Consider the following 22,698-nt stretch of genomic DNA (forward strand, 5'->3'; position numbering starts at 1 on the left):
TTACGTACGGCGAAGGTTTACCGGCGGGTTCCAGGCGGGTCTCAGGCGTGGTGGTCTTGGTTTCGGTCCATTTTCTCAGGCGGTTTTCGAGTATTTGTTGCAGTTTTGGTGCAGTTTTCAGGCGGCGATTTTCGAGTGGTTGTTGGTGGCATTCAGGTGGGTGGTTCTGTTTGTGCAGCGTGGTGCATTTTGAGTCCGGCGGTTTTGTGGGTTGTTCGGCAGTTTTGTGGGTTGTTCGGCAGTTTTGTGTGTTGTTCGGCAATTTTGTGGGTTGTTCGGCAGTTTTGCGGTGCTTCTTTGGTCCAGCAGTTCCTTTTTGCGGTGCTTTGTGTTCCATTTTGCAGCAGTTCAGTTTTGCGGTGCTTTGGTTCTTTGGTCCAGCAGTTCCGGCAATTTTGTTGTTTCATTTTGGTGCAGGGGTTGTTACATTTGCAGGGGTTGTTCATTTTGTTGTTGGGGTTTGGTACATTTGCAGGGGTTCATTTTGGTGCTTTGTGTGGTACTGCATTGTTTTGCTCCTGTTTTGTCCAGTTGTTGAAGTGCTTTGATATGGCGGCTACAGTGGAGAAGTTTCATTGCCCTTTTGTGGGTCTTAGCGGGTGCCAGGATGGCGGTGGGCGTGGTTTGGTAAGGAGTTCTCTGATCACTCACTTACGGGATCGTCATTGTTGCTCTGATGTGCGGGATGTAACCCGTCATTCCCTTACTACCAATTTGCAGGTTTTTACTACGGCTGAGGTGACCTTTCGTCGTATGGGAATTTGGCTATGTGGAGATTGTTTCAAGACGCATACTCATCGTATTAGGTGTCGACATGGCAGTGGTTCTAGTACGGTTTTTGTGGACCCACCTGATTCTGGGGATGGTACTATTCGTTTTACTCTCTACGGTATTCAAAAACCACAAGCTCCTGCTTCCGAGCTGCCTTCTTCTGATGCGCCTCGGGAACATCATTTTTCTTTTGATGTTGCTCTTCTAGACTCTTTGTTGTCTAAGCGGTTGCGTTCTGTGAAATCCATCCCTCCCAAATGTCGCTTGGGTTTTTCGCGGGTTCTGAAAGGGGCGCTTGATAAGGTGATTTGCAGATCAGATGACATCGCTTGTTGGGTTCAGTTGCTCGTGTTACCTCTTTGTGTCCTCACGACTTTTTCTCCGCGGAGTAATCGTGAGTGTTCATCCGGTGTTAGGCGTCGTCGTCAGGAAGAGAGTATCACCGCTGCTATTCGTTCTTGGGGTGTGCCTGGTGGTTCTGAGCAGCTTGTTATGGACACATTGGCTAGCGTGTCTCCCCCTCTATTGGATGTTGACGACGACCATGATTTGGCGGAGCGTAATATTAAGCAATGCAAGAGAAAAATTTCTGACGGTCACTACACGGCTGCCGTTAGAGTTCTTTCGTCCTCAGGTCTTGCCCCTTACAATGATGCTACTCTTGCTGATTTGCAAGCAAAGCACCCTTCAGTTCCAGAACCTACCTTTCCGGATATCCCAGTTGATCATCACCTTACTGCTTCCTCCGCTGTTGTGTTGGAGCAGATTAGGGGCTTTCCGCGTGGTACTTCGTGCGGTAGAGATGGCTTGCGTGCTCAACACCTTTTGGATTGCTTGGGTGGTGCTGCTGTAGCTGTTTCTGATGAGTTGGTGGACTCTATCACTCAGGTAGTTAATCTCTTTCTTGCTGGAAAGTGTCCTGCTGAGCTTGGTGGATATATTGCTAGTGCTCCTCTTACGCCACTTGTTAAGCCGGGTGGTGGTATTCGGCCTATTGCTGTGGGCACTATTTGGAGGCGTCTTGTTTCTAAGGTTGGGGCTGCTATGATTGGTCCGCGTTTAGGGAACTACTTTGGGGGGCTTCAGTTTGGAGTTGGGGTTCCAGCAGGTGGTGAGGCTATTCTCCATGCTGTCAATCGTTTGGTTGAGGCTCGTGGGGCCGATGTTGGCCTCTCTATGTTATTGGTGGATTTTCAGAATGCATTCAATTTGGTTGATCGTTTGGCTTTGTTGCGTGAGGTTCGGCTACATTGTCCTGCTCTTTCGCGTTGGGTTGAATTCTGCTACTCTTCTCCAGCACGGTTGTATTATGGGGAGCATACCTTGTGGTCTTGTCAAGGTGTGCAGCAAGGGGATCCTCTCGGCCCTTTGCTATTTTCTTTGGTTCTACATCCATTGGTGTGTCGAATCAGGGACTCTTTTGATCTATCTCTGCAGGCGTGGTACTTGGATGATGGCACTATCGTTGGTGACAGTTTGGTGGTTGGAAAGGTCTTGGAGTTGATTTTGGAGGAGGGTCCTCATTTAGGTCTCCATGTTAATGTTGAGAAGACAGAGGTTTTCTGGCCTTCGGAGGACCCACGCAGTCGTCTAGAGGGTGTCTTTCCTACTGGTATTGCTCGTCCCGCGCTTGGTGTTAAGTTGCTTGGTGGTCCAGTCAGTACGGATTCCTCTTTTTGTAAGGAGTTGGTTTCGCGGCGGGTGTCGAAGACTGTTGTGTTGATGGATGCTGTAGCTAAGCTTAATGATCCCCAGTGTGAGCTGTTGCTTCTTCGTGCGTGCACTGGAGTTTCTAAACTCTATTTTGCTATGCGCACTTGTCCACCTCACCTTTTTGAAGCGGCCCAAGTATCTTTTGATGTGGCTCTTCGGGCTTCTTTAGAGCGTATCGTGACTGCTTCGGGACCTGGGTTCGGTGACTGGCAATGGCGTCTTGCTACCTTGCCTTATTCGTATGGAGGATTGGGTGTTTATTCAGCTGGTGATGTTCGGCATTATGCTTTTCTTGCATCCCGTTTGCAGTCTTCTGGTTTGCAGGATTCGCTTCTTCGGCTTTCAGGTGTTGATGGTCCGGGGTCGGCCTTTGATGATGCTCTTGGTCTTTTCAATAGGACCGTGGAGAGCGACCTTATGAGTAGCCCTAGTGAAATCGCTGCCCCCACTCTCATGAAGAAATTGGCAGACATATATTTCACGAAGGTTACTGCTGATGCGGTATCCGCCTACTCCTTATCTTCGCGTCATGTTGCCCTTTGGAAATCCCAGCAGGGGGATCACTCCTCAGCTTCGTTGCGGGCAGTCCCCATCTCGGGTTTAGGCCAGACTATGAACGGTAAGACTTATCGTTCGGTTCTTTGCTATCGGTTGGGTATTCCGTTGTTCTCTGATTCGACGCCGTGTTCTGCTTGCTCTCGGGTTTTCGATGGGGATATTTATGGGGATCATGCTGTGTCTTGTGCTGGGATCGTGGGTATCAAACATCGACATAATGTTGTTCGTGATACCCTTTTGGATATTTGCTATCGGTCGGGGATTTCTGCTCGAAAGGAGGTTGATGTTGGGCTGGCTAGTGAGAGTGATGGAGCTCTTCGTCCTGCAGATATATTGCTTTATTCTTGGGATGGCGGTGTAGATGTGTGTGTTGACTTGACTGGGTCTTCACCTATGACGCAATCTGGGTTGTCAGACTTCGTTCCGGGTCGGGTTGTGGCGGTTGCTGCGCAGCGGAAGCAGGTTAAGTATGCGGCACGTTGTAGGGCTTTGGGTTACGGTTTCTTTCCTTTTTCCTTCTCTTCTTTTGGGGAGTTGGAGAAAGGGGCTGTTTCGTTGCTGAAGCGGGTCCAGACGTACTCCAGGGCTCAAGACATAGGGGCACGGGCAGCTGCCCACATTTTCAGCAGGATCGGGTTCGCCATAGCTAGAGGAGTGGGGGCCCAGATTGTATCTCGGCTCCCCACCAACTTCTTGTAGTTTACTTGATCTTTGTAGCTTGTTAAGCTTGTAACGTTTTGGTGGTTTCTCATAATAATAATAATAATAATAATAATAATAATAATAATAATAATAATAATAATAATAATAATAATAATAATAATAATAATACTAATAAAAATAAAAATAAAAATTATTTATTAATAATAATACAGAGTAGTAGTAATAATAATAATAATAATAATAATAATAATAATAATAATAATAATAATAATAATAATAATAATCTGTAATAGTAGTAATAATAATAGAGATATGGGCACTTTACTATATATATAAGGGGATAATATTACAAATTACAAATGAGTTGAGGGAGGAATTGAATTTGTTATCAATGATAGATCTTGAACAATTTTATAAGGAAGGTCAACATGAGAATTAAGCAATATAGTATGAAATTTACACATTTATATTTAAATTTAAGGTGGTGGAACTAGAAATCACTACGAAATTTTTTGTCCGAGGAACCGGGCTCATCTAAGCCATATTTAAGAACCGCCATTGCTTGTGACGTACGTAGTATTGTACATATGTCCTCGGTTTTACCTATCTCAATTTTGTACAAAAATCATATCCTCGTGTCTATCTCAATGAAATTCATATTTTTATTTTTCCCGAAGAATTTTCATAACCATTCAATACAATTGATAACGATAAAATGGTAAGACATCAAGGAAACTTGTAAATTTGAGTTTCTTTGGTAAAGAACAAATTGTAAAATTTACATCGAATCAAAAGAAAAATGTGACTAAAATAATTAAAAAGACAAAAAAAGATTGTTTCTATATTCGGTGCAAAGACAAAAAAACATTGTTGATTATTATCTTTTATCAGATATTCTATATGAACCATAAAATGTGATCAATAATGGCATAATATAACCAATAGCCCAATATATGTGTACATCTAATAAATAAGTATGGACCACCGTACGTGGTCCAATTATGACTTCTGGACTCCACATGACCCGGCCCATTTCTTGTGGTTGATATTCCACTATTTTATTTTTTATATTTTAACAAACTGAACACGTGTTCGTAATATACGTGTCAATCAACTTTTTATTCATTTAAGATCGCTCAACTAGTTTTTTTTGGGCGTTAGCACCCGATTCACTCTCAGAGCTAATTCAGATTCGGGGCGGGCTATGGGTGGTTAGGTTACAGTCCCCTCCCAATTGTTGTTGCGAGGGATCGAACAGACGAACACGAGATCTCCCTACCAAGTTCAGCCTCAATCAACACTGAACCAACAAGCAACTGGTAGATCTCTCAATTAGTTTATAAGCCCGTGCAATAATTTTAAAGTACTTTCTCATATTTGTTAACATATTGCTTCAAAATTGCTTGTAACACTTAGGTGGAGGTGAGTAGGACTACCAGGTCGATTCATTGATCGGTTACATGTCGTTTTTAATCGGTTCGAATATAATTGGATAATGTCTTTGTGCGGGATCTTTGAGCACATCGGATTGAATGTGAGATCTTTATTCCTGGTCGCTTCGACATTTATCAGATGTCAGTCGAATCAGGTCAATTGTTTATAGCCATATATGGAACCATAAATATCGAACAGTTCCACCATGATAGCGAGGTAATACTGGAATTTCGGATGGTGTCATGTGGTATTGTGTTGTTTTTTAAAGGATTTGGTGAACCACTTCCAGCGTGTGGGCCATTTGTTGGCCACGTGGTGGTGGCCCTGGTGGTGGTCCTGGTGGCAGCGATTCTAGTGACGTCATTTTCATGTTAAGTTGTGAACCGTTTTAAGTAAAACCGGGAAATAACAATGCTCCAAAATGAAGAGAGCGAGACAATTCAAGTAAATTGTCTCGATTAGCTTGTTGATTTGAAAACAACTCCTTATTTGATTACTCCATATCAACTACGTACTCTTTTTTTTTAGCTAACACACAATAAAATAACGAAAATTCTAACACGTAAACTAATTCAAATGATTGTCCTAACGTGGTACTCCCTCTGTATTTATTTAAGGGATACACTTGTCTTTTCCGGACGTATTTATTTAAGAGATACACTTGTCATTTTTAGTAATTTATCAACCCCATCATATAATTAAATACTCTATCTACACCCCACCCCAACTCCACACCCCCTAAAATGACATGGTCCCCACTCATTTTACTTATTAAAATATCTAGCTAACCCCACTTGTTTTATTACTTTACTTCATTCAATTCTTCTTCTTAATATCCGTGTCCGGCCAAGTGTATCCCTTAAATAAATACGGATGGAGTATCTCTATACCTTTGATTCAGGGCCCATTTATTTTGACGGAAAACAGTTTTTTGAAAAAATGATTGATACTCGTATTGCACTGGGCATAAGGGTGGATACGAAATGAACTATCCGTGAACCGTTCGGAATCGACTCGGTTTTCTGCGAATCTCTCAATCGAGCCGATCTTGAACTCGAAATATAATTCGAACTCGAACTCGAACTCGAACTTGATATACAAATAGTTAGATTTATTAATGTTCGACTCGAGTCGGCTCGTGGTCACCCAGTGGTAAGAGGAGTCACTACGCAACACATACCCCATTTTGGTGACAGCTGTCACCAATTAATGGGCTTGCTTAGATGGTTCCAAACTAGTAATATCCAAGGCCCATCACAAAATTTAATACTTCAATAGTGTTTTCTAATAAATACAAAAATCTTGAATTAGACTGCAGTTCACTATTTCGTACCCAATCATAAGTAAATGCCAGAGTAAATAGTACTCGAACCAATAAGTGTCCAACAAATTGCCAGCAACAGCCATAAAGTAAATAACAATAATTAGGGTTCCAACTAATTATTTGTAAAATGTTTGACTTTGTTCAAAATAGTAATAATAATAATAATAAATAATAATAATATTATTATTATTATTTATTATTATTATTATTATTATTGTGGGAAACCACCAAAACGTTACAAGCTTAACAAGCTACAAAGATCAAGTAAACTACAAGAAGTTGGTGGGGAGCCGAGATACAATTTGGGCCCCCACTCCTCTAGCTATGGCGAACCCTATCCTGCTGAAAATGTGGCAGCTTATTATTATTATAATTTTTTCGTTACTTAAATATTGTACCATGATTGACCTTTACTCCTAAAAAACATTAGTTTGACTCTTAATATCTTAAAGTATGTACGGAGTAGAAGTTATAATTATAAAAAGTTGATATTTAGAAATATATAGTGATACTAATTTAACATGGTCTCATATAAGTTATAACTACAACTTTTTTTTACGTATTAATCACAAAAAATGGCTAAAGTCGCAATGTGAATAGTATAAAAATAAAAATGGTGCAGTATTTAAGGAACGGAGAAAATAATAATTATAATAATAAATGGTCAGATTTTTATGATAGCCACATCTAAGAGATGATCATAGAGTAATGTGGAAAATGACATTATACCCACATTTAATTAGTTATCGAACTAATATCAATTTTCAACCACTTAGTCTATGGTATCTATCAATTGGGAATGGACATTGATAAATTTTTCTAGGCTGAAATACGAGTCTATGTTAAAGAGAATGACCATATACAGATGCACAATCCAAAATCTCTTAATTCCATCTCATTCGTTATTGTGGGATAATATCGTAATATACCCTCACCTCCTGTACTCCTCTCGTCATATGAGGGTTATTTATGTGATCACAATAACAAATATTAAGCCTATTTTAGTGACTTTTTGGTTAATCGAATTTCGTTTACATTAGAGCTCATCAAAATTAGCGGGTTTTGGGCAAAAATTTCGGCCCGAATTTCATTTACATTAGAGCTGATCATCATGGGCTCGACCCATTTTTTTTAATTTTTTTTTCCCGTGTTTTGGACAATGTAAAACAACAATTTTAGTAATAAATTTGGTCCGACCCGAAAATTCACTAATTTTGACCCAAAAAAACAGATTTTGGACACACAAAATTAGGCCGAAGCCTGGCTTGACCCGAACCCGACCCGCCATCATATTACTTCAAAACTATTGTTGGTTGCCGCTAAAATATTCAACACATTTTTCAAAGGCATTTGATATTTGGCGGGAAATAACAACTAACCGCCTCTTCAACCGTCCGATATGTGATCTTCAATCAAGATTATCATTTTACTGTACACTCGTCCACACTGGATCCCTTTCTTTTCCCTCTTTTCTCCCAAAACCCTAATTTCCGAAAAAATTGAAGAATTTTATGCAATCAAATTCCTAAAAGTTAGTGAGAGAATTAGCTTTAATGGAGTCTGGAGATGGAAGTGATAGCTCAATTGAGCCGAAAAAGGGGAAAGCTAAGAAAACTCCCAGAAAACCTAAAGAAAGTGTTCTCAAGCAAAGTAAGTTGAATACCCTTCTCCCCTTTGTTATCGTACTTTTGGGATTTTATTAGGGTTTGGGTTGATGATTTTTTGAATTTTGTTGGGGGGTTGGCAGAATCACCAGCTGAATTTTTTGCGGAGAATAAGAATATTGCGGGATTTGACAATGTAAGTTCCAAGCTCAATCCTTTTAACTATGTAGTGATTTTTTCTTCCTCGTTTGCGTGAATTTTGATGAACTTTTGACCTAGGAATTTATGTTTTGTCACCCTTGTAAGAAATGAATACGATCTCGCTTGAACTATATGATTTGTATGATTTTCTTGATGTTTGGGTGGACCTGCAATTCACAGTTACAGTTTGTTTGTAATCCTAGCTATAACATCTTGTAAAATAGGCAGTTAATTTCTCTATTATGAAATAGGGATACCAATATTTATTTCTTATAGGTCCTATATCACTCGAATTGTGTTGAAGTATGGCCTTTTTCTACCGTGCATTCACTGTGATTTTTACCAATAATGGAAATTTGAGGGGAAGTTGAGGTGTGTTAGTAGGTTGTAGTGGGAAGAAATGCGGGTGATATAAATTCTAGAACTTCATGTTGTGATACTGTTCTTTTGCAGCCTGGTAAGTCCCTGTATACTACCGTGAGAGAGTTGGTGGAAAATGCTCTCGATTCTGCTGAGTCTATATCAGAGCTTCCTGTTGTGGAGGTCACAATGTAAGTGGTTTCATTCTATGATTATGGCGTGTATGTAAAGTTGGCATTGTCCAAATCTGTTGATAAGCTTGGTGTTTGATCAAGTTGTTTTTAATTTAGCATCTAATTTCGTGATTTTACCAACTGTTGTTATTGCAGTGAAGAGATAGGTAAAAGCAAGTTTAACGCCATGATTGGTCTCATTGACCGGGAGCGAGTTGATCAGGAATTATATGATGATTTCGAAACAGTTAAGGCTCGTGAGGTACGTGAACTTCCAGTGTCCTTTCAAATGCAAGTATTAAGTCAAGCATGATTACTCTAGTAGTAGACTAGTAGTTATAGAATATTTTCCATGTCCGTAGCTAGGTTAACTCGTGGCTTATTCTTGAGTGTTCTCTTCACATATTAATTTGGTTAGACTGTTGTCCTAATAAAATGTGTCACTTGGGAAGGTCCTAGCATTTCAATCAATCAAGTCTCTAATGCCTGAATGGTTACTGATTTCTAGGACTTGAGAGCTATGTTTGTTTCGAAGAAAATGTGAATCAAGTTGTTGAATTCTTAATTTTACTTGTAATATTTGTTGTCCAAAATAGAAACGCCTGGCAAAGGAAGCCCGTGAACAGGAAATCCACGCAAAAAATGCAGCTTCGGGGAAGAAAGTAAAAGAGACTGCTGCGAAGGCTGGCAAAGGCCGTGGGGAAGCCTCGTTTTTCAGAGTGACTTGTAAGGTGCTTAATGTCTCAACCTTTGTCTCCTTAGTAGAGTTTCTGCTACTTATATAAGTCCGTCCGGCTCTATTGTTGATGAGAAATATTTCACCCAATGCAGGACAATGGAAAAGGAATGGCACATGATGACATACCTAATATGTTTGGGAGAGGTGAGGTGTAATATGCTTAAATTTGAAAGGAGTACACTTCATTTCCTTGCTTTTTCTTTATTGTTAATTTGTTTTCTTTTATTTTTAAATGCAGTTCTATCTGGAACGAAATACGGACTGAAACAAACACGTGGAAAGTTCGGTTTGGGGGCTAAGATGGTAAGTGTACTCTTCGGCTGTTGCAAAAACTTTGTAACTCTTTTGTTGTATAATTTTTGTTTCACTGGATAGCAGTATAAGTGGCAGGTCTCCGTCTTTAAGCTATAAGATTTTCCATGCTATAATATGAGTTGTATCAGGCTTATATGATTCTTATTAAACTTATGTAGGCTTTGATTTGGTCCAAGATGAGTACCGGACTACCAATAGAGATATCATCAGGAATGAAAGGCCAAAGTTTACTATCATTCTGCCGGCTGGATATTGACATTCATCGGTATTATTAAAATTGAAAGAACTTTTGGGTTTATGCTTGTATTTCCAATGCTTGATAGGTTTATGCTTGACATAGTTCTACTGATATGCTAGTGTTTTTATTGCTCCCTTGGAATACAAAGTAATTTTTATCATTTATGTAATTTTTTTTTTTCTAGGAATATTCCACACATTCACTTACATGAAAAGCGTGAAAACAAGGACCGTTGGCATGGAGCTGAAATTCAAGTTGTCATTGAGGGAAACTGGACTACCTACCGGGTATTTGTTACTATTGTCATTTGATCTTTATCCAGGCATAGTTGTTTCTGCTTTGCCTATTTGCCCTTTAGTTACTAGCACTTGAAATTCCTGATATTTTCTAATAACTGGTACCATGTTCATGCAGTCTAAGATATTGCATTACATGCGTCAGATGGCTGTCATCACACCTTATGCTCAATTCGTCTTCAAATTTGTCTCAGAAACACCTGAGTATGTTGTCCCCTTTTCTTTAGTTTTCTGCATTCTTCTCTTGCCACATTGGGGATGTCTCAATGCATCAGAACTCTTACTTTTCCCCAGAGTAGATCTAATTCACTGAGTATGTTGTCTTCTAGGCATTGGCTAATCTTTTTTTCTTTTGATACAGTAAAAATATGACGATAGGATTTGCACGAAGAACTGACGTAATGCCTCCGGTACCCATGGAGACAAAGTACCATCCATCTGCTGTTGATCTATTACTTATTAAGCGGCTTATTGGGGAAACTTCAAAGCAGAATTTGTTACAATTTCTTCAACATGAGTTTGTGAATATAGGAAAACCTCACGCTGAGCGTCTGATTGGTAAGAGATTATTAATGTAACTCACAGAATGATGTATAAAGTACCTTGTAAGTAAAATGAAAACCAATGTTAAATTTGGGAAGTCGACAGAATTTTGAGATGAGACTAAGTGATTTTACATTGAGGTTGTGTTGTACTTGTGATTCTCCTATCATTGGATGGCTATCCTAACCTTGTCCATTCTGTTCTCGCTAGACACTAACAATTATAGGACAGAAAGAACTGTTGTAACAAAGGCTTTGTTTTTGTGGTTACTTACAGAAACATAAGTTTTATGATTCCATTTTGTGAAACTACCTTTTGCTATCATCTCTGTACGGACAGGTGCCAATTTTTTTGTCTTTTATCATAGTGCTATAAGAGATGGTTCATTTGCATAGAATTGATGTATTTTGTTTTGGATATCTGCTAGCCTATACAAGTTTTCAAATGTAGACACTGAGATGGATCCTTTATGATGTTGATTGTGTATTTACAGGAGAAATGGGCACAGATTTTACCCCAAAAATGGCTGTAAAATCACTTACTTCACAACAACTAGTTCGCATACATCAGTTGTTTCGTCAGGCTAAATTCGGTGATCCTAGTGGTGATGTAAGCACACTTAATTACTATAAATCATCAATTTGCACTGGTATACATGCTCATTTTTATAGCAACTTAAAATGGCTTGTTAACTATTTGCACTTTTGCAGTGTCTCAGCCCTGCAGGGGAGTACAATCTTCGTTTAGGAATTATAAAAGAGTTGCATCCCGACATGGTTGCTACTTACTCAGGCAGGTTCGTACCAACTTTTGAGAACTAATTAAGTTTTCTTCTTTACTTGACATCCTGCTGGAACAACCTGTTTTAGGACAAAAATATTGTGTCAATTTCCATATTGCTATTTCATATCAACCTTTTCTGTGAAAATAAATCCGCTGTATGTCATTCTGTGCAGTGCTCAAGTATTTGAAGGCCACCCTTTCCTTGTGGAGGCTGGAGTCAGTGTTGGTGGCAAAGATGTTAAACAAGTAAGTAGTTGCTATTGCTTTGTTGTCATTGTTGATCTTGACCATTGAGGTAGAGCATTGATGTCAATAATTGAGGAACGAAAAGGTTGGGATGTAGTCTCTCAAAACAGAAAAAAGGAAGGAATGAAGTGAAAAGCACTGCTATGAGACTGTTTTTCATCTTAAAGATTTACACGAAAGGATTCATTTTGTTATCATGAAAGTGTTTGGTTATTAAAACTTCACGGTATTGGCCAGGTCCAAAAAGTCCTAGGCCTTGTAGCATTTTGATGCTGTATTTAACGCCAGGGGCGGATCTTAGTTAGTATTGGGGTGGGCCCGGCCCCTCGGACGGAAAATTTTGTAGTGTATTTTTAGTTACGGCCCCCCCTAAATTTGTGTATAATTGTATAATTACATAGTATATTGCTTAATTTTTTTTCCTACCGTCCCCCTTCGTAAAACTGTTCAAGATCCGCCAGTACCGCCACTGTTTGATGTAAACACGTTCCTGTTCAGGAGTGAATACTGTCACTTGCTATATTGGCATCTGTTGTTAAAGGATATCCAAATTGGTCAATTTGTGAATGACATTTTCTTTCATCTTTAGTCTGATACGTCTATTTCCTGCTTTACAATAGGGTTTAAACATTTTCCGGTTTGCCAACCGAATTCCACTTCTCTTTGAGCAAGGTGCTGATGTTGTCACAAGAACAGCTATGAAGAGGATCAAGTAAATGCCTTTTATTTGTCCCCTTATACTTGCTTCTCTTGGTTGGTACTTGAAATTATATTGTGGAAGAAGATATCTCACTGAAGACATATTTGACAGTTGGGGCAGTTACAAGATCAACCAGAATCAGGACAAAATTGGAGTCTTTGTCAGCATTGTTAGCACTAAAATCCCTTTCAAAGGAACTGGAAAGGAATACATTGGTGATGATATTAGTGAGATAGCCGCGGCAGTCAAGGTGAGTCTTTTTATTTATTTTTTCTTATATTTTAATTTTCCTTGTGAAGTTCCATTTTGGTTAAACACTGGTTCTCAGCTAATGGTGTCTTTGCAGTCTGCTATTCAACAATGTTGTATCCAGTTGAAGTCCAAAATAGTGAAGAGAATTCAGGCTAGGGAACAGCAGGAAAGAAAGCGAAATATGAGCAAGTTAATAGCCTGGTTTTATATCCCTAATCTAGAACTTAATTTTTCTGTTAGGCTCCGTTTGGTAGGGTGTAAAACAATTTCATGGAAAACGGTTTTCCCAATTTTAATTATTTTACGTTGTTTAGTTTGGCAAGGGATGAAAAACAATTTTCCATAACTCCTTCAAAGTTGGAAAAAACCTTTTTCCCTTTGAAAGGGACGGAAACCACTTTTCCACTTTTACTTTTTACCTCCCTCTCCCTTCTTCTCCTCAATCTTCACCATCTTCTCCCATTTTCTTTTAAAGAACCAAACAAAGGAAAACTATTTTCAAATTGTGTTTTCCCTTGAAAAATGTTTTACATGAAAAATCATTTTGCACCGAAAACGTTTTACACCAAACCAAACGGAGCCTTAGTCTCGCGCTCATTTCTCACCTTCCCTGGCTCTTGCAAATGCTAGATACATTCCCGATGCTGCAAATGCCATCTATGAGGTGCTTAGAGAGGCTGCACAACTGCACGCATCAAAGAAGAGAAAATATGAAGGCGAAGATGCAGAAATACTGAAGAAGGTGGCAACTCGTGCTTTGACAACAGAAACACTTAAAGAGAAACTCGCTAGACATGTTGAGCAGGTAAATTCAGCATGCTCCTTGACTGTATGGCCATATTTCTGAATAATGAATACATCAGACTTGGATATTCTTGAGTCCTATTACCAATTGAGCAAGAATATTTGTTGTGGATCACATTGAAGTTTGCTTAGATGAGAGATGAAATGAGTTATATTCTGTGTTGTTTAGAGTTGAGAGTCATAACCCTCATTAGTTCATCCGATGGTCTGCCAATCTCATATTCTCATCTTAACATGATCTTTCAGCATAAAACATATCCTTGTACGCATTCAAAAAGTTGATCCACTGTCTCAATCCCTCAAAATTAAGGATATGTAGTGTCTTTATAAATAGACTTTTGTAAATTGTAATAGTTAAACCATTTCTTTCCTCTTCCACTCCCTATTACTTAATTCAAGTAGTGGCATATTGAGAAATCTAGTTGTAAACCAATGCTATATTAGGAAAGGTGACAACTTTTTCCTGACATGCTTAATACTTCCTCCATTCTTAATTACATGACAGAATTTCCCTTTTTAGGGAAATTCATTTTTAGTTGACACAATTCTATTATGGGAAAGTTTTATATGGTAAATTGTCATCTTTACCCTCACTTTTAAAGAGGTGAAAGTGATGGTTGGTTGTTGTTGTTGAGGGAGGCACTTCTGTCCTTTAACTTTCTCTTTTACCTCTCCTTAATATATGTGCCAAAATCAATTGTGTCATGTAAGTAAGAACGGAGGAAATATGAAGTAGTGTACGTGACTTCAGCTGAAGGGAGTTTATCATGTTGTCATTTTTTTTGTCAACTCTCTCTTTTCCATTTGGTGAAACTTATATTTCGAAAAATGTTGTTGCAGGTCGACTATGAAATGGCCCTTGAATACGCTACACAAGCCGGAGTTAGCGAAGAACCTAGAGAAACCTTTCATATACAGTCACTGGAGTCAAAAGGCAACTTCATTGATCTGCATAGTCCTGTTTTTGTTTTCAGACTTTTTCAGTAGGATCAGGTACACCATATACGTTCACATTTTCATTTTTTCAAAGGTAAGATGAAGTGCCCTACCGGGTCGGAACCCCACACGGGTCAACCCACCCGGGTTAGCAGGCATTTTCATGAATAGTTTCTATTCACACATAGGTGATAGGTTTGTTGTAATCTTTGATAGTTACCTGGGTTGTTATTAACTCCCCATTATGAGAAATAAAATCCTGTACAGGCGTTCTATTCTTTTTTCCCCCCTTGGATATGTAAACTGAAACTCTGAGATTTTATGTAACAGTTTGTAACAATGATATAGATAGAAGTCATAGAACAGATTAACAGTTTGTAAACCGAAACTCTGAATGATTATCTTTGTTTTACGGCTCAAATTTGTCACCCAATTGTAACTAAGGTTTGTGTTGGGACTTGAGAGAACTGATGATCACCCTTAGAGGATCTTCAATTTGATTACATTGGACCTTTAGTTAGGGGTTGAAGTTAAATGATTCATTATGTTTTGATTTTTACAATCTGTCATGCTCATTGAAATCCAAGCATGCAACTCTTGCAACTATTCTTATGCAACTCAATCTTCATAGCAGAATGTCACGTGTTAACATTCTCCCGATGCTAAGACCCAACTTTTTCATATGAGGAAACTCCCATGAGCATGCGTGCCTTTACTAATGCATGTATTTTGCTGCAAGTTAGTATCATTGCGTGATATTTCCTCTAAGCTACTACCGTTATGTTTGATGCTTGTTGCACACATAGGGTAGGCTGGTCTGGATCAAGCCTCGGGGATTGAGGCGTCGTGCGGGCAGCCAAAAGGCCCGTCCGCGGCAAGAAACATCTATTATGTGAGATTGGATATTTCGTATGGAGTAACTAAAAGATTAAAGATACAATAATAACTAATGTTTATTTTTTGTGTCAAAACTTAAAAACTTTTGCATTGCCTGATCTCCGAGAGTGGATTCAAGAGTTCGCTTTTATGACATAAAACAATCAAACTTGCTTCACTAGACAATTTCCTCAAACACAAGGAAATGGTAGTTTTATTAAAATCAGAACGTGTGCAACAAAAATAAATTCATTTACCCATTTACACATTTACACACCAGATTAAAGAATGGAGAACCAAGATTTGTAAGAAAAACAAAAAAAAATAACTGTTACAAACACTTGATTAGCGCACTACCGCGTTTTGTCTTAGCTAGTCGGGTGCATTGCAGTGTTCATTGTTCAGGTGAGTTTTCGACTTCCCACTTTCAAATCCCAGATAATTCACACTCAATTACACTCTGAAATCCAATAAAAATTGAATCTTTTTTACTAAATGGGGTTATATTTTGATTTCAGAACCTTCAAAATCAATGGCGAAACAGACCCAGATCGCCATTATCGGAGCAGGAACTTTTGTGAAGAATCAATACATTCCCAGATTATCTGAAATCTCTGATCTTGTTTCCATCAAATACATTTGGAGTCGTTCTCAGGTATCAATTACCCATTTCCCTCTATTATCAAATCATCAAATACTTAGTAAAAGTTTCTAATTTATTGTTGTAAATGTGTGTAAATTTGTGGGAATTTTTCAATTTTTGAAAATGGTAATGTGAATAGGAATCAGCTAGATCTGCAGTGGAAGCAGCAAGTAAGAATTTCCCAGAAGTAGAATGTAAATGGGGTGATGCTGGTCTTGATGATATTATGAAGGATGCCTCAGTAATTGGAGTTGCTGTAGTTCTTGCTGGCCAAATTCAGGTCTGATTTTTTCTTTCCTTTTGCTTTTGGTATCTTGTTATCTTGCATTGTCTATGAACTCAATTCAATTGTGTGTAGAATCTAAACATGTACTATTTAAGTTCAGTCATAGATTTTATTGAAAAGATTAAGCTTTGTGTATTCTGGTATTGAGTTAATGCAATGACATAAACAGTATGATTGCGAACAATTTTCGCCGACATTTATGGTTTTAACCATGTTTGAGAAGCTTACATTGCATAATCTTCATAGCTTTCACTATATTTGTTATGTGAGGACATCTTTTTTATGGGGGTGTTTAGGACTAACAAGTGTAATGGGTACAAACAACATAGAAGTGATAAACAATATGATTGCAAATTATTTTCGCCGAAATTTATGGTTTTAATCAGGTTTGATAAGCTTACATTGCATAATCTTCATAGCTTTCACTATATTTGTTATGTGAGGACATTTCTTTTTTTATGGGGGTGTTTAGGACTAACAAGGGTAAGGATACAAACAATACAAAAGTGATAAATTTGCGCTTCGTACTCATGAAAGACATTGGTTTGTGTTTTGCTTCTTAGTTGTCTGGTTTTCCTTTTAATTATAAACTTGAGTTCTGGTGTATTAGTTCATTAGTTGAATGTACTATATAAGGTTCATAATTCAACTCTTTTTAGGAGGCGGCTATTGTTCTTACATACTTATTCTCTTGTTGACGCGGTTTTTTAGGTAGATATGGCGCTGAGACTACTCAAGGCAGGAAAGCATGTAATCCAAGGTAATCACACGATCATCAAGAGTGCGAAATGAAAAGAAATGATGCCTTTAACTAGTTTTACTCTCTTTTGGGCATATGGCTCTTCTATGATTATCTTTTTAAGTTACTTTCTTGGTTGTTTTTATCATTTCTGATGTGTGAGTATGTTTTCTGTGATTTTCATGTCAATATCTTTGGTGTTGGATAATTTGGTGGGTCAACAGAAAAGCCAGCTGCTGCAAGTGAGTGAATATCTTGTCATCACATCTATTTGTGGTCATTTATCTTCTCTATCATTTCTCTGATTATTATTAATTTCTTTGCTCTTTTGAATTACGAGTTACTAAAACATACATAGATGTGGATGTTTATTGTTTTGATGGCAATAGTTCATAATATCCTGGTCAAAATCTCAACGGCTTATAAGATGGTTACATCTTGTTAGTTACCCCTTTATGAACATTTTTATGATGAATCCGGAATAAAGTAGACCGGTGAGATGGCCATATTAGGTTGTAATCTTCGATTCATGTCTGCTAGACTTCATGTGAAGAACTAATATTTTTGAGCATAAAGTTAATGGCAAAATATGTAATAATCTGATTGATAGATGAACAAACCGAAATGGGATACAAAAGTAGTGACTTGAGGTCACGACTCTCCAAAGCCTAAGCTTTACCATATTCTGAACATGCTTCTCATAACCTAATTAATGTGCCCTTATTTACAACTATTCTACTACGCCTACCTAATTTACCTTCTACCTAATATTACTCACTACCTATTATGCCCATCCCTTACACTTGATTCACTACACTTTAGCCCTTAAATTTTCTAACTTCATCTGTTTGTGCAGACAACGAGGAGGCAGAAATGGCACTATCAAGCTACAATCTTATATCTCCTGGTAGTCCTAGCAAGCCAATATGGGCTATCGCAGAAAATTACAGATTTGAACCTGGTTTCATTGAGGTACATATACATGGTATTCTGCTACGCCCTGTGTGGCTGTGCCTGTATTCTATTTGCCTTTTGGAAGCTTCTCCTCAGCTGAATAACTACTGGATGTATAGGGCAGGAAGCTAGTAGAAGAAATAGGAGATATGATGAGTGTCCAAGTTATCGTGGAAGGATCAATGAACAGCTCTAACCCATATTTCGCAAGTTCTTGGAGGCGGAGCTTCACTGTAAGTGTTTCATTAAGTGATGGCTGCTGTATATACATTCTCTTACGTGAGATCCGTGCAAATGAGGCTTTGTTGGATGCATAAATGGCATTATGTTATCACTTGTAAGATTTGTATTTGTAGGAATATGCCGAAATAGTTTTAAAAGGCGCGCCTTGGATGCGCTTAAGCGCACCTAGGCTCAAGGCGCGAGTCTTGGCGCCTAGCCATGACAGGCTTAGGCGCCCTCCAAAAGGCGCGCGCCTTTGCACCTTTTCCCAGGCTCAAGTAATATAAGGATCCAATTGTTGACAAGTAATATATTTTTTTGAAAAAAGGTCAAAACCACGTGACTTTAATGGCTTCCAAACAGTTAGAATTTACTATATCGAAAAGAGGAGAGAAAAAACCCTAAACTTTTCCATTTTTCCCTTGTCTCTTTCAGCCACAGGTCATGCAAACTTGAAGAATCGACAAAGAATGACGAACATAAAACCGTGATTTTTTAAAGTAACTGTTTGAATAGCCAGTGACTAAAATGTTAAGCCTTCCTTAGTCCCACTTTTATCTAGTTTTTTTTCCTCATAAAGGCTTTTGGTCTTACTATAATTACTATTTTACCCCTTTTTGAAACAAAAAATACTATTTTTGATTATTATTTTCAGAAAATAAATACCACAAAAAATTATAAAAATATGCGCCTTGCATACGAAAGGGGCACGCATTCGCCTTGCTCCTAGGCTCTAGGGACTTTTGCGCCTTTTAAAACTAAGCCGAATATATGCCACTCTAGCAAGTTTTGATTTACTAAATCACAGAGGAACGCCTCTTAGCACGACTTGATTTACTAAATAACTGATGCCAGAGACCAGGAATGTTGTTTCTTAGAGATTATTCTAGTCTTGAAGAGTTCAACTTGTTTAGAATCTTAAAAATACGAGTCTTCCTCTATGGACCATAATATAATCACTTGTTTGTTTCTCTGCGAAAAGTTTGATAAACACTACTTCATGTATTTTTATTTTTGTCGTTAGGCAATTCAAAGGCCTATAAAGTTGTGTTATGGTGATTGGTAATAAACTAACATTACCAAAATTTATGCCAAACCTCTACACTTTGACCACAATACATAAATATGCCCCATGTTTTAGATTATGGTGTTTTATTGTTGCAGGGAGGTTTCATTCTGGATATGGGGGTACATATGATTGCAGGATTAAGGATGGTAATTTGCTAACTAATCATCTTCTAGGTTATTATTTCAATTACTTTCTATCCTTGATTATGCCTTTTATAAAATCAGGACATGAACCATTGATGAAGCGTCTATTCCTGTATTCATTCCTTACATTTATGTCTTTTTCTTGTCCCGAGCAGCTTGTTGGGTGCGAGATGAAGTCCGTTTCAGCTTTTACCACTCACATTGATACTATTCTGCCCCCACCAGATAACATCTCAAGTACATAGTATGTTACGAGACTATGATTGTCAATAATCTTTCTTTTCTTGCATAGTCTTAATCTAAATGTTTTTCACATTTTTGTGTCTGCAGTCAACTAGAGAACGGTTGCTCTGGCATTTTCGTGATGTCAGTATCTACTAGATCACCGAAGGCATGTGTTTAAACAATATAATCCTGATTTTTTTTGTTATGATTTCTGAACATAGTTCCTTCATTCTTAATGGACTAATATTACATCACAGATATTCTGGCGGGTTGTTGGCATAAACGGGACTGTTCAAGTTGAACGTGGCAACATTGACGGGAAACATGGTTACTTGGTACGCCGAAATTCAAAATCTGACTCCAATAGTCCTGTCAAATTTCCTTATACTTCCACTGTCATTGCAGGTGTCTAAGTTCGATGTCGATGGGAAATGCACAAGCTCATTTCACCCATTCAGTGGGGTAACTGAAGAACTTAAATCATTCTTACATAGCATATCAGAGGTGAGTCCAAACTCCAAAAGTTAATTATTTAATTACATTTCTTTATACTATAACAGACATGGGATACATTTTTTTTTTTGGAGTAGATGCTAACATGATTCCTAAGAAGCTTGAACTTGTTCATTAGATCTTCTTGTGGTTATTGTGGGAGAAAAAATGGCTATCCATGTTATTGTCAAGGAACAAAATCAACCAAAAGCTTAAGCGGATGGTTGAAGCCCCATGATTAGTTCTTATACTCTTATCACGCCCCCTCACATGAAAGCCCTTTGGGCTTAAAATGTGGATGCAACATGGGCCTCCCATACCCAACGCTAAATAATTCACTTTGAAAGGAGGGGTGGATGAGATTTGTGACCTTTGTGTCACGCTGACTCCAACTCAACCAAAAGTTTAAGCTTATAGTTGAAGCCCCAGGATGCAACATGGGTCTCCCATACCCAGCACTAAATATTCCACTTTGAAAGGAAGAGTGAATGAGATTTGAACTTGTTACCTTGGCTCTGATACCATGTAAGGGACCAACACAACCAAAAACGTAAGTTGATGGTTGAAGCCCAATGATTAGTTTTTATACTTTATCAGTTAGTTTATTACTGCACATGATTTGTTAAATGCCTCTGAAACGCCTATGACATTGTAAAGATATACAAGTATATGACTATCATAATTCACAAGGGCAATATATGGAATTTGTTCCTTGAATGTCTCCATGGTATTCTTTACACCTGCCCTAAGTGAGTAAGTGGTACATTAGAATTTGACGGACACAATGTTGCTATGCTTGTTATGCTGTCAATCTGTCAATGTTTCCACTTCCAAGCACTTGGGCATATGGTGTTTTTGTTTTACAGAAAATGGTAGCTATACCATGCAATCACTACATACCAGATTAAATATGGTCTGCCTCGGCTTGATTCAAGCCGGGTTTGGCCACCTTTTTATCATCTGGACCTGTGGTCCTACCTAAAGATGGAAGTGTGCCGGGCTACGTGCCGAGCCACGGGCCGGCCCCATGCCAAGCCCACTCTGCATCGTGCAGGCCCGAGCCGAAAAGTTCAAAGCAGGGACCAGGCCCATAGGCTGTCGTGTCTAAGCCTAATTTTACTAATTTTAGCGTGCTTTGTCTTGCCTTATCGTGATTTTTCCAAAAAAAATGCAGCCCACGACTTCGTACTCGTGTCGGGCCGTGCTTTTTTTGTGTTCGTGTTGGGCTTTTCGTTCCGGGTGGGCCGGGCCGGCCCACAACCATCTTTAGTCCTACCCAAGAACATCTCTACTTACGAATTTACCATAGCATACCTTCCCTCAAAAGCCAAGATTCCTGCAACATCATTGTCATTTGCTGCCTTATTGATGTGCAACTTATGCTTCCTATTGCTCAAACCTTTATTTGCAGGACTCCAGCAACCACAAACCCGACCCTCGCCTATCTTTCATCGAAGGTGTTCGAGACGTGGCTGTTTTGGAGGCAATGCTCGAGTCTGGATCGAAGCAAGGAGTCGTGGTGCCTGTCAAAACATTTTAACCAGATCAGAGATTCCTGCTGTAGCATAATATCGGCTTTGCTCTAAAAATAAAACGAACGAGGTTCACCTATATGATTGTAGTGTTTCAGACTCAGACAAGTGAACCTGAAAAACCTGCAGTCAACTGAAAGAATTGATCTGTATTGGCATGTGACAAGGAATTGATCTGTATTCAATGGTGTTACTTAAGCAAGTCGATCTGATCTGATCTGATGTAAACTGTACCCGAGTTGATCTGTATTGAATCAACTCAGAAAGTTAATCGAATAAACAATACTTCGTATTCTTTAAACTTTATTTGTTTATTCAAACTTGTTTTTTACCACTAGAAAACAGAAAGTTTCGTGATCGAAATATGACCAATGTCGAATCACACCGGACCAAACACAATGCATATATGATTGTTTTGTCAATTGGCGCCTTGAGTGATCCCTTGATGTTTCCCTATTAGTATCAGTGTCCAAGCTTATATATACTGCAGCAAAACTGAGGCTAAAAACCACCCTTAATCAATCACTATAATGCCTATCTTAGTATTTTCCCATGTTTTCAGTTTTTATTTCTCTTCAAGTCGCCAAAAATCACAACCATTACTACTTTTAACCACTTAGATAAGAAAATTGTCTCGAAAACAATAGATATATGTCCTAGTAAGAAGAATGAACCAACTGAATGAACACCTATCTCAGGTTAGCCAGCGCAGTCTACGCTCGAGCCACTCTCAAACATTTGGCAACTGATTAGGCTCGACCTTTTGACTTGGTGAATTTCCCAATAACTTTTTTTGGTTAATGTAATCTCATATTATTGTGCATTTGTATTCTATACAAACAAAATAATGTATGAACTATTTTA

At 38.5% G+C, this 22,698-nt stretch overlaps 2 protein-coding genes across 2 annotated transcripts; both read left to right on the forward strand.

The window, feature by feature from the left end:
- The first annotated feature begins 7,900 nt into the window (after nucleotides 1–7,900).
- Nucleotides 7,901–15,074, forward strand: LOC110802045 (DNA topoisomerase 6 subunit B). Its single transcript, XM_022007480.2, has 19 exons — nucleotides 7,901–8,113; nucleotides 8,211–8,263; nucleotides 8,722–8,819; nucleotides 8,958–9,063; nucleotides 9,398–9,532; nucleotides 9,633–9,684; nucleotides 9,779–9,843; nucleotides 10,014–10,120; nucleotides 10,278–10,380; nucleotides 10,508–10,593; nucleotides 10,751–10,947; nucleotides 11,426–11,541; nucleotides 11,643–11,728; nucleotides 11,889–11,961; nucleotides 12,582–12,673; nucleotides 12,773–12,911; nucleotides 13,008–13,102; nucleotides 13,544–13,718; nucleotides 14,558–15,074. Exons 1-19 carry the CDS (start codon nucleotides 8,017–8,019, stop codon nucleotides 14,702–14,704), a joined length of 2,022 nt encoding a protein of 673 aa, XP_021863172.1. The 5' UTR covers nucleotides 7,901–8,016; the 3' UTR covers nucleotides 14,705–15,074.
- A 701-nt stretch (nucleotides 15,075–15,775) lies between these two features.
- LOC110802022 (uncharacterized protein YMR315W) lies at nucleotides 15,776–22,135 on the forward strand. The gene is made up of 13 exons (XM_022007451.2): nucleotides 15,776–15,934; nucleotides 16,048–16,184; nucleotides 16,312–16,452; nucleotides 17,170–17,218; nucleotides 17,422–17,439; nucleotides 18,054–18,169; nucleotides 18,271–18,384; nucleotides 19,538–19,588; nucleotides 19,741–19,829; nucleotides 19,916–19,976; nucleotides 20,068–20,145; nucleotides 20,216–20,314; nucleotides 21,714–22,135. Exons 2-13 carry the CDS (start codon nucleotides 16,062–16,064, stop codon nucleotides 21,840–21,842), a joined length of 1,068 nt encoding a protein of 355 aa, XP_021863143.1. The 5' UTR covers nucleotides 15,776–15,934; nucleotides 16,048–16,061; the 3' UTR covers nucleotides 21,843–22,135.
- Nucleotides 22,136–22,698: the final 563 nt, after the last annotated feature.

The sequence above is a fragment of the Spinacia oleracea genome, chromosome 4 (assembly GCF_020520425.1).
Source record: "Spinacia oleracea cultivar Varoflay chromosome 4, BTI_SOV_V1, whole genome shotgun sequence".
Classification (NCBI taxonomy): Eukaryota; Viridiplantae; Streptophyta; class Magnoliopsida; order Caryophyllales; family Amaranthaceae; genus Spinacia; species Spinacia oleracea.

Bases quoted from the DNA above. Each gene is read 5' to 3' on its own strand.
- LOC110802022 (XM_022007451.2), top strand. From the start codon at position 16,062: ATGGCGAAACAGACCCAGATCGCCATTATCGGAGCAGGAACTTTTGTG. The intron at 19,589-19,740 runs GTAATTTGCTAA...TGTCCCGAGCAG, and splicing joins TGATTGCAGGATTAAGGATG to CTTGTTGGGTGCGAGATGAA. The intron at 19,830-19,915 runs GTATGTTACGAG...TTGTGTCTGCAG, and splicing joins GATAACATCTCAAGTACATA to TCAACTAGAGAACGGTTGCT.
- LOC110802045 (XM_022007480.2), top strand. From the start codon at position 8,017: ATGGAGTCTGGAGATGGAAGTGATAGCTCAATTGAGCCGAAAAAGGGG. The intron at 8,820-8,957 runs GTAAGTGGTTTC...TTGTTATTGCAG, and splicing joins CCTGTTGTGGAGGTCACAAT to TGAAGAGATAGGTAAAAGCA. The intron at 12,674-12,772 runs GTAAATGCCTTT...CATATTTGACAG, and splicing joins ACAGCTATGAAGAGGATCAA to TTGGGGCAGTTACAAGATCA.